The sequence below is a fragment of the Parasteatoda tepidariorum genome, chromosome 10, assembly GCF_043381705.1.
Source record: "Parasteatoda tepidariorum isolate YZ-2023 chromosome 10, CAS_Ptep_4.0, whole genome shotgun sequence".
Taxonomy (NCBI): domain Eukaryota; kingdom Metazoa; phylum Arthropoda; class Arachnida; order Araneae; family Theridiidae; genus Parasteatoda; species Parasteatoda tepidariorum.
Window position 1 is genome coordinate 47,206,778 of NC_092213.1, and position 11,504 is coordinate 47,218,281.

General features: G+C 28.4%; 1 protein-coding gene across 1 annotated transcript in view; it reads right to left on the reverse strand.

Annotated features, from left to right (window-relative positions):
- Positions 1 to 10,416: 10,416 nt before the first annotated feature.
- LOC122269898 (ATP-dependent DNA helicase PIF1-like) overlaps positions 10,417 to 11,504 on the reverse strand; it is a 2,827-nt gene continuing 1,739 nt past the window's right edge. Inside the window, exon 2 of the mRNA XM_043045154.2 lies at positions 10,417 to 10,761. Within this exon, the coding sequence (XP_042901088.2) occupies positions 10,417 to 10,761 (345 nt within the window). The remainder of the gene's footprint in view (positions 10,762 to 11,504) is intronic.

Here is an 11,504-nt window from a genome sequence, read left to right on the forward strand (position 1 = left end):
TATCAAAATAACTACAATGAGTTTGTTTTAAATTAATTTGAGCATAAAAAAACTTTTAGAAGCATATTTAAAACATTTCTAACAGAATCTATCTATTTTTTTTTCTTTTTTCCAACAAATAATAAAACGGAAGAAAATTGAACAAAAATTTGGATAGCGTGATAAACGAACAAAAATGAACAAAATGTATATGAGTGATAAATGTACAAAATTAAAATTCAAGCTTTATTTTATTTTTTTCATCAAAAATCATGCTCAAAAAATTTGACAGAAACTAAAAGAATAAAAAATGTTTATTTGTTTGTGCCGATTTTTATAATAGGCTGAAATAAAAATTTTCATTTGACAAGCTTATTTTAACTGCTTTCAGAAAATTAAGAAGACCTATTCAATTATACAAAATATTGATATCTCTTAAAAAAATTAAAGTTTTTTTATTTTATTTTAATAATCTACGTATGTAAGTTTTACGTTTATTTCCTAATAAAAAAAAAGAAGCATATTTAAAACATTTTTAACAAAATTGTAACCTATGCTCTTCTAAATCAGATAATAAAAATGGCGCAAATCGAACACTAATTTGAAAAGCCAAAATATTTTCTGAATAGAAACTGTAAGTAAAATGCTGAGATAATTATTTCTAAACATTATGATACTTCGTTTCATATCTAAAATAAAATTAAAATAAATTTGTCTTTAAAAACTGAATTTAATGAATTTGAATTCATTATTCCTTTAGTTATGGAATATAGCTGTAAAACAATTGTTTGAGTTATGAATTTTAATTTTCACAAGAACTCTAAAGCTATGTAGTAATAACATTGTTTTCAGAAAACTTTGAAATATTACAAAAATTTAAATATTTGCTTCATACTTTATTTGTAAGCATCTTTAGCTCAGAACTATCTAGAATGATGTGACAAACTTTGTGCCATACTTAATAGTTTGTATTAAATTATCTCTGCTTGAATCAGAATATAAAAATTTCTCTGCATATGAATTTATAAAAAAATACCAAAATGTAATCTTTATAAAATATTTCTGTTTAGATCTAAAGTATAGTATTTCTGTCTAAATCATAATATATAAAACTTTCCTGTATCTTTGGAAAAAGTATTGTATCAAAGTTCTATCTGAATTTGTAAAAGCGCTGTCTGCCTGTCTGGATTCAATTAGGAAATATTTCTGTCTAAATCTAAAGAATACATTTTCTGTCTGACTCATAATGCATATGAAATTTCTTTATATTTAAATGGATTAAAATAATGTACCAAATTGCAATCTAAATTTATAAGAGTACTGTTTGATTTTAAAAAGTGCTATCTAAATTCGAATGTAAAAAATTTCGGTTTAACTCAAAAAGTGTATAACTTTTGTCTGAATCAGGATATTTAAAAGTTTGCTGAATAGATAAAAGTAATGTACCAAACTTCTAATTGAATGTATAAAATAACTGTCCGAATTCGATTGTGAAACATTTAAATTTAAATCAGAAATATACAGGTATTGTCTAAAATTAGAATATTTAAAAATTTTCTGAATTTGGATATAGAATAGTAACAAACCTAAGTTTTATCTTAAAGTACTGTCTAAATTTGAAGATAAAATATTTATATTTAAATACTAAACACACAATTTATGTCTAAATCAGAATATATGAAATTTCTATATGTTTGAAATTTCAAATAAAAGTCCTGAAAATTCAGTTTAAAGTATTGTATACTAAAGTTCTTTCTGAATGCATCTTAAGTTCTATCGAAAAGTACTGTCTGAATTTTAATGTTAAATAATTATATTTAAGCTCCAAAATTACAATTTCTGTCTAAATCCGAATATATGAGTTAAAATAATGTTCCAAAGTTCTTTTTGAATATATAAAATTACACAGTCTGAATTCAATTTAAAATATTTCGATTTAAATCCGAAGCATGAAATTTCTGTCTGATAAAAGTAAAGTACCAAAGTTCTATCTAACAGTACTGTCTGAATTTGAATGTTTAATAATTATATTTAGGCTCCAAAAATACAATTTCTGTCTGAATCAGAATATATGAGTTAAAGTAATGCGCCAAAGTTCTTTCTAAATGTATAAAATTACTGTCTGAATTCAATGTAAAATATTTATATTTAAATCCGAAGCATAAAATTTCTGTCTTATAAAAGTAAAATACCAAAGTTCTATCGAAAAGTACTGTCTGAATTAGAATGTAAAATAATCATATTTAAACTCCAAAAATACAATTTCTGTCTGAATCAGAACTACATGAAATTTGTATGCGTCTGAACATATAAAAATAATGTACCAAATTTCTATCTTATCAAAAAGAAGCTTGAAATCGACTTTAGAATAACTGAATTTTTAAATTCCTTTATGACTGAATGTATAAGACTTCGAATTGTATTAGAACTATAAGAGTTAAATTTGAATATATAAAGCATGCGTAATAGCGAAATTTTTTATCTCGATAATACACCGAATATTTTATAATAATTAACGCACATAAGCTAATAGTTTTAATGAACATATTAACTTACTTTAGTTTGAAATTAATAGACACTCTCAAACTAAAAAGCGAGTATAGTTTTTGAATTTTTAATACCTCTCCTTATTATTTTGAAAGGCATAGGGTACTGCAATTGCGGTCGTTTGAGTCAAGTCATTAAGGATTATAAAAAATATTTTATGCCAGAAAGGCTTTTAAGCCCTTTGTTTGCTGGACAAAATGAGTTTTTAATAATCTCATATTAACTTAATGACGTCAGCACTCACGTGATTAATAGTCGGCTTTTTTTCGTTTATTTATGTTTTCACTTGTGGTAAAGACAGATAATGGTTATTATATTTTTCATTTTAAGGTAATGTAAGTCACTTTAAAAGCATCATTAGTGATGAATTTGCACTGTAATTATCCATAAACTATTATCCAATGTCAATTATCCATAAACTATTTGTTGAAAAAGGTTATTATTCTAATTATATTTTACTTTCAAAAGTTTTTATTATTCAAAATCTGCAAATTTTTTTCAATGCCATTTTTTAATTCCCCAAAACGTTGTTTTTTTTAAAGAAATTAGAAAGTTTATAGGGTTTATAATTTTGAATATATTGGAAAATATTCGTATATTTCGTTCAAATTTTGTGTTTTGCTATTTAAAATTCTATTCTTAAAAATGACTTGAAAATTTGTATACCTTACAATTCAACATTTTTTTGGAAAATTAGTAAATAAAATAATCAATAACACTGGGAAGCAAATTTTATGTTATATTTATGCAAATATTTGATATTGCCTGATTCGAGTACGCTAAATTCATGTCTGAAATTAGTTTCACTCCTAAATATACATATATATATATATATATAAATATTTTTAAATTTTAGTCTTATTTTTTTGTCGAAATGTACAAGATTTAAAACATTATGAATAACAGAGGATCGTTTAAATATAGCGGAAGACTTCTAGGGGAGTTATGGCACATCGTCAAGATTAAAATTGCATAAAAACCCATGACCGGAATTGTCGTCATACGTGTCTAGGGGTGCTTCTCTATTATAACCTGTTCAGGCGAGCACGAAGAAACAGCTCATAATAGGGAAGCATCCCTAACTGCGTGTGACGACATTTTCAGGTATGTGTTTCCATGAAATTTCAATCCTGACAATGTTTCCTAACATCACTGGAAGTTTGTTGTAACATTTATGCGACCTCGGTTATATATAATGCTTTTAAACTTATACATTTCGGCAAAAAAATAGACTAAAAATGTCATTAAAAAGTGGAGCTTGGAGAGTGAAACCGATTGCAAATTTGAAATTAGCGATACAGAACTATCTAAAATCTGTTAAAAAATTCCATGCAACAGTTAAAAAAGTGTTCCCCACTGTATATTAAAAAATATTTTTTGCCCGTAATTATCTTTAAGTAAGCGACGAATTCTATAACTGTGTGAGAAAACTTTTCTATTCCCATAAAAAGTTCTACAGATATGGCGAAATACGCAACAAGCAAAATTAAGATTCTGGGGTCCAAACCACCTGCTTGGGAGCATATTTTCAAGTTGGCGGTAACCCCCCTAACCCTATATTTTGAGGGCCAAGAATCTAATTCTATCAGAGAAAAAAAGCATGTTTATTCAGAGAAAGTACGTTTTTTGAATCTCATTTCGCAACTTAAAATATCGTTTGCACTAATTAATTAGCGCGTCTCAAACCATTAAGATCGAATTCCAGTGAGCACATAAAAATCTGATCATTAGATTAAAAGTTATTCGGGGTGTTAACTTTTTTATTGTGCGCATAGTACATGCTATTTTGAAAGTCATTTAATATTTTTTTTAAAATCTTTTTTAAGGAAAATTGTAAAGAAAAATGTTACGCAATCATTTCAATGAAACAGAATTTTACTTGCTATGGTAAATTTCAATCGTAGTAAGTTATTTAGTGTAGTTAATAAAACAATATTAAAATTTTTCTACTACAAAAATTATTTTTCTAACCTAATGTAGTTATTTCTTTTAAGGATTTTTTGTTTCAATTGAAAAGATTTTACTGTAGAATTATTCTATTTTTGTTTCATGGAGTTCAAGTTGTAAACTCAATTTACAGTTTATTTTGGTTTAAATTCTGATTTGTTTGAAGCCGTAGGTTCTTAGGAAAGCTGATAGCTATCTATGTTTAGTGCTCTTATAATTTTTTACCTGTAGTTTTAATAAATTTTATTTGAAAAGAAGCAAATTATCAATATAATTATATTTTTTGAAAAAATTATTTATTTTCTTCTATTTTTAACGTCAATCCAGATCAAAGAATTACAAATGTACAGTGCGCAAAAAAAAAAAAAAAAAAAAAAAAAAAAAAAAAAAAAAAAAAACGGACCAAACCAACCTGAATAGCTTTTGATCTACTCATCGGAACTTCTGGTTCTAGAACTCAATCTTAATGCTTCAAGGAAGGTGGCCTCGAAAATGCTAATTAGCTAGTGCAGAAAATATTCTAAGTTAAGAAATAAGACACAAAAACTTAACTTCTCTGAATAAACACGCCGTTTTTTCAACGTTTTTTCGAATTTTGGACCCCCAAAATATAGGGGGTAGCCGCAATTTGGGAAATATGAAGGTCCCCGTATAGTTTGGTTCGGAGAGTCAGGAGTTCGGCCCTCTTAATGATGATTTAACTTTTTGTGTATTTCGCCGTATCTCGAGAACTTTTTGAACACAGTAATGAAATTCATTTCTCCAAAGATAATTAATTCCATGCAAAAATAATTTTAAGAATTATTTATAGTATTTATTTTATTTTATTTAATAATAGTCGAAGAAATCTTGAATTTTAAGGTATACAATTTTTAACACCACTTTAAAGTATGTAATTATACATGGCAAAATGCTAATTTTGTGCGAAATCGGTCGAATAGTTCCTGAGAAATCGAATTTTAAAAAAAGAGTATTTTAAAATTCAATGAGAGCAAAAACAAAACAAAAAACAATAGATTTTGCTCAGTTTTTTTTATTTTTTTTTTATTATGATCGGATTTTTTAAAAACTAAGTGCCGATCAGATTGATGCAAAGAATCGACATCAAAATGCTAATTAAATAGTGCTTACTATTAATTAAATTTCAAAATCCGACACAAAATCGTACATTCTCCGAATAAATATACTTTTTTTTACAATTGGTTTTGATTTCTGACTTCCTACGTATAGGACTGATCACAATTTGGAAAATATGGTCTTAATATTTTAGTCAGAAAGCAGTCGGAAGTTTAAATCCCTTAATGTTAATTTTCCGTATGTAGCAGTATCTTGGTTCTTTTTTAAGCGAATCAAAGCATCTTCGTATACAATTATAAATTTGATTTATTCAAAGAAGATGTGAAAATAATTTTAAAATTTGTTTATTATATTTTACTCTTTTATTTAATTAGGGTCGCGAAAATTTTGAATAATAAGATATAATACAATTTCTTTCATTATTTTAAACTGTGTAGATTTAAACAACAATATAAATAAATCGAATGAAATTAGTCGAATAGTTCTTAAGAAATAGAATTTTAAAAATGTATTTTTTTTAAGTCATATTTTTAACTGGTTTAAAAAAATCATATTGCTTTTCTATAACCAGTTAAAATCGTAATAAAGAAAGTTAACTCTGAAAAAAAAGTTTAAAATAAAGTTGAGAAAAAGTTTACTCTCAAATTAAAAAAAAAAATATTCAAATTTAAAAAGAAAATACAGCAGTATTCCTCTCTAAATTAAACACACGTTAAGATTCTTAAAGTATTTTTTTTAAACGAAAAGCAAATCGACAAAATGAAAGTGATGTAGCATAAAATAAATGAGAGATAACCAGCAAACGATTATCTTTTGAATTACATCATTTTCCCGGGAAACAATTGCTGTTGAACTTTCCGTGATAGTTCAACAAATACATAAACATTTAGAAACATTCGATTTGTTTATGAAAAATAAAATATCAGGTGACATTTGAAAAGTTCGTAGGAAACGCATTACTTTTAACACACGATTAAAAAAGCAATAATATAGGTACGCAAGCACTCACTTCGTCATAACATATTAGAAATAAGAAATAATAATAAAGGTTTTCAAAACTATTTTGAGGGTTAAAGTTATTTAATACACTCCATTTTGGTAGACATAAACATGTCTTCTCTGTAAACAGATCATAAATGATAAATGACTTATACGAACCGAAAGCACGCGGGATCTCCACGTGCGAAAAAGATAAATATTAGAACGAACTATGTAAGTGGCGTTTTAGTTCTAGATTTGTTTTTTATTCATTTTAGAGAAACCGAAGTGGGATTAAGTACTTAAGCATACAGTGAATACTTAGGGTATACTTGTGCCAATTCCGTCCATATTTTTGATATGTATAGTGAGTAAAAAAATAAACGTATCACTCTGAATAATTTTTGATCTTATGATCGGGCCTTGACGTTCTAGGTCTCTATCCTAAGATTCAAGGGCGTGACCTCAATAATTAATTAGTACAGGCGATAATTGAGTTACTATTTCAGACACAAAAAGTACTTTCTTTGAATAAACATACCATTTTTTTAAAAGTTTTTTTTATGGACTTGGAACAGTGCCCGAAAAGTCGAATTTAATAAAACAAACATGTTTTTAAAATTCGATTACCTAGGAATTATTCGATCGCTTTAGCTCAGATTTTGTATTTTCGCCATGTAAAATTACATTTTTTAAAATGATGCAACAAATAGTATACCTTACAATTCAAAATTTTTTCGACTATCATTAAATAAAGTAAAAATAAATATTTATAAAAAGTTATTTTTTGCGTGAAATTATCTCTGAATAAACGATTTTTATAATTGTGTGCAAAAGATTTCATATTAAGCCTAAAAAGTTCTCGAGATGTATCGAAATACACAAAAAATAAAATTAGCATTTAATGGATTAACTTAGGATCGCTCTCCTGACCAAACTATTGGGGCTATATTTCTCAGTTCAAAAGTATGCTTATTCAGAGAAAGTACGTTTTCGTGTCAGATTTTGTAACTTAAAATATCATCTGGGTTAACTAATTAGCATATTTGATGTCATCTTCTGGAACCATTAAGATTAAGTCCAAGAACAAAAAGATCCGATCATTAGATCAAACGTTAATCAGAGTGATTTTTTATTATTTTGTACACTTTACCCTCTCCCTCCCCTCCACCTATCATATTAAACGATATTATTTTATTCCTTTAAAGCAGTGTTCCCCAACCCCCGGTCCGCGGACCGGTACCGGTCCGTGAATCAAATAGTACCGGGCCGCCCATTTCGTTGAAACTGAATTTAAATTCCTAGGTTTATACCCCAAATTAAAAATATCTGTTTTCCATTAAAATTTTATTTATTTAAAAAGAAGGGGCCCCCGAAGGAAGTGACATAAATTTTTTAATGTTTATAATGTATCATTGTCTTCGATTACCCCCAGATGGAACCGCCTCATTGCACAGAAGCAAGCTCAGGGTTCTCATTAAATTTAACGTTCTAGTAAGTTAAAATGTTAAATCACTTAATATTTATTTTTCGGTGTAACTGTATTTTATTTTGAAGGCATTTTTAAATACAATTAAATTGAAATTAATAAATCAAAATAATCTNTGATTTTTTATTATTTTGTACACTTTACCCTCTCCCTCCCCTCCACCTATCATATTAAACGATATTATTTTATTCCTTTAAAGAGGACGCAATTCCTCTAAAGGATATTGTTATCAATATAAACAGTATTTGATTGGTTAGAATTTTATTTATTTATTTATTTTACTTCCGATATGATTTTAATTTTCAATTTTCTACAAACGCAGGACTGCCAACTATTACACCTTTTGGAAAATATTTTATACAGTGGTAACAATTAGAAACTAAAGCTTACAGAATTTTTGGAAATTTTGCGAATATGAATCCTATGTGTTTCTTAATTTCCAACTTTCAATGATATCATATGATGTTATGTAGAGAGCCACAAGAAAAGAAATGATAATAACACGGTGACTGCTATAAACTTTACTGTGTGTCAAACTTGATTTAAATGATTTCAAATGCTTATTAATATAATAGGCTACATAAAAAAGTTATTAATATATTTTTTTCAATATTTAATTCTTAATTTTTAATTCTAAATCTTGTTTCTCATAATTATGATTTGTAAATATGGTGTAATTTGATGCAATAGCTTTTAAAAAATAATCATTGCCACTAATATTCATTTATTCAAACCCGACCAGGTATTATATTACAAGGTACTATATCATACCAAAGGAAACTATTTTAGGCCAATTAGAGTGCCCACAATGTGGCACTAATATGTAACTGCATATATATAATAGTTGGTTAAATAGCGTTAAAGTGAGGAAATTCCTGCTTAATATACTGTATTCATATATGGCCCTACATCTTCCGTTGATATTAATCCATAATATTCAAACTCGGCCGTGTATTATATTACAAGGTACTATAGTATAATATTCAAGAAATAATAAATTTTCATACATTTTTGATCACTCCGTACCTAACCTATATTGATGATAATTAAAAGTGGTACTTTTTTATTCTCATTTTTTAGATTATCATATTACTGTCACAACAATTGCTAGGCTAACCATTTTTTAATTGATTACTGTCTGCTAATGTACTACTGGGTGGATTTAACGAGAATAAATAGATGTATAGCATTTCCAGGGATAAGAATTAAGATTAGGTAATCGCACTCATAAATATTTTATCTTAATATCAATGTCAAGTCAATGTATTTGTTTAGTGACTGAGCAAGCAACGCATCCAAATGGGATTAAGGACTTTTCCAAGTTTACTGCAGGTTATTCGAGGTTGGCAATTGTAGTTATTTCTCGAGATTTTATTTTATTAAAAAGTCATTCTCATAAAAAGAGAGGAATTTCTTGTTTTATGAATCTTAAGATGAGAATAGTAAAACAGGGTGAGTAGCCAGCCAGATTTTTCAATAAAAAATAAGCACCATTTAAGTACTTTTTAATCATTCAAAAAATATTTTTAATCACTCACTTTCTAAGAAAAAAATCATAATTAGGATCTGTGCAGTGATAGAAATGATTTTTTTCTATCATTTAAAGTTCTTATTTTATAAACATAAAATCAATAAACAAAAGCAGTTATAACAGTTAATTATAAACAAAAGCAGTTTCACAAACTTTACATAATCACGATAAAATAACCAGTTTCCGATAAATATAGCAGAGGAAATTGTGAAAATCATGAATTTTTTATAATTTAGAACGGCATTCGACACGGCGAAGAAAAAATCTCTTTTTAAAAGATATAAAACTAAGCACTTTTTACAAACCCCGAATAAAAAAAGCACCTTTAAGGCCTTTTAAAGAAACGTAAATCAAAAATAAGCACCATTAGGCACTTTTTAAAAATGTTACACACCCTGTAAAAGATTTTTCTTGTTAACTGAACAATAATATTCACTTTATCCTACCCAATTTTCAAGAAATTTGGTTTGTCAGTTTTTTTCACCTCCTGAAAAGAAACTCGTCCTGAAAAAATCTCCTAAACAATATCGAGCCGAGAGAGTTAAAAATGTGGTAGTACAGGATGGAATAAGTTGTCTTGGCAAGTAAAACCTAACTTTGTCTAGTGGGTAAAAGCTAGACTGCAACACACAAATCTTTAGTCTTTATCGACTCTGCGATAAATAAATGTATGACCTCAAATGATCAGACTTGTGTGGAATTTGAACCAGCACGTTATAAGCTCAGTACACGCCTGACAGAAATGGAATTAGATGAATGTAATTTGAAAAGAAAATTATATAGCATCTTCACTGAATGAACTCAAAACAAAATGAACTAAACTGTGTAAAATGAAGTAACTCAACTAACCAATAGGTCTAAACCCCCCTCACGTCTTGCTGAACTGCAAGTGAGTGTGTGTTATACTCGTCACATCAGACAGTTCAAAACCCGCTCTCTTTTTGATGAACTGTAAGTGAGTGTATGTTGTACTAGTCACATTAGTCAGTTCAAAACCCGCTCTCTTTTTGCTGAACTGCAAGTGAGTGTATGTTGTACTAGTCACATTACTCAGTTCAAAACCCACTCTCTTTTTGCTGAACTGCAAGTGAGTGCATGTTGTACTAGTCACATTAGTCAGTTTGAAACCCACTCTCTTTTTGCTGAACTGCAAGTGAGTGCATGTGGTACTAGTCACATTAATCAGTTCAAAACCCACTCTCTTTTTGCTGAACTGCAAGTGAGTCTATGTTGTACTAGTCACATTAGTCAGTTCAAAACCCACTCACGTATGGCAAAACAATAAATGAATCTTAACATTAAAAAGAACTACAACCAACAACACTGATAGTAAATACTTCATCCGTATATGATCGGCTGACCAAGCAGCATCAAATAAATCTTCTTCTTCATTGGCTCGACATTTGCTTCTTCGTCTTCATTGGTTTCTTCTGGTCCTAACCTTTTCAAAATGCCTTTTACAAGTGATCTCAAATTTTTACATCCATACAAAAGTCCACCATGAAGGCTAGTTTTTCCCAGTGCTTGATCAAAGAGTTCCTTGTCTTCTGAGTTGGGTGCAAAATCACAAGGCTACTGATTTGAACATTGATAGCTCAACATCGGGTCGGATATTCAACGCCTGTTATGAAATAAAATAAAAAGTGATCCACAGAAGAGACTCGGTAGTTCATGGGATAGAGCGTTTGCTTCCCAATGTGTTGACCCAAGTTCGAATCCCAACTGTAACTGATTGATACGAATTCTGTTCTCGACTCTCACCAACCGCAATGCTTTAGTATGATTTTCTCAGTATAACAACCGCAATGCTTTTGTATGATATCCTCAGTATAACAACCGCAATGCTTTTGTATGATATCCTCAGTATAACAACCGCAATGCTTTTGTATGATATCCTCAGTATAACAACCGCAATGCTTTTGTATGATATCCTCAGTATAACAACCGCAATGCTTT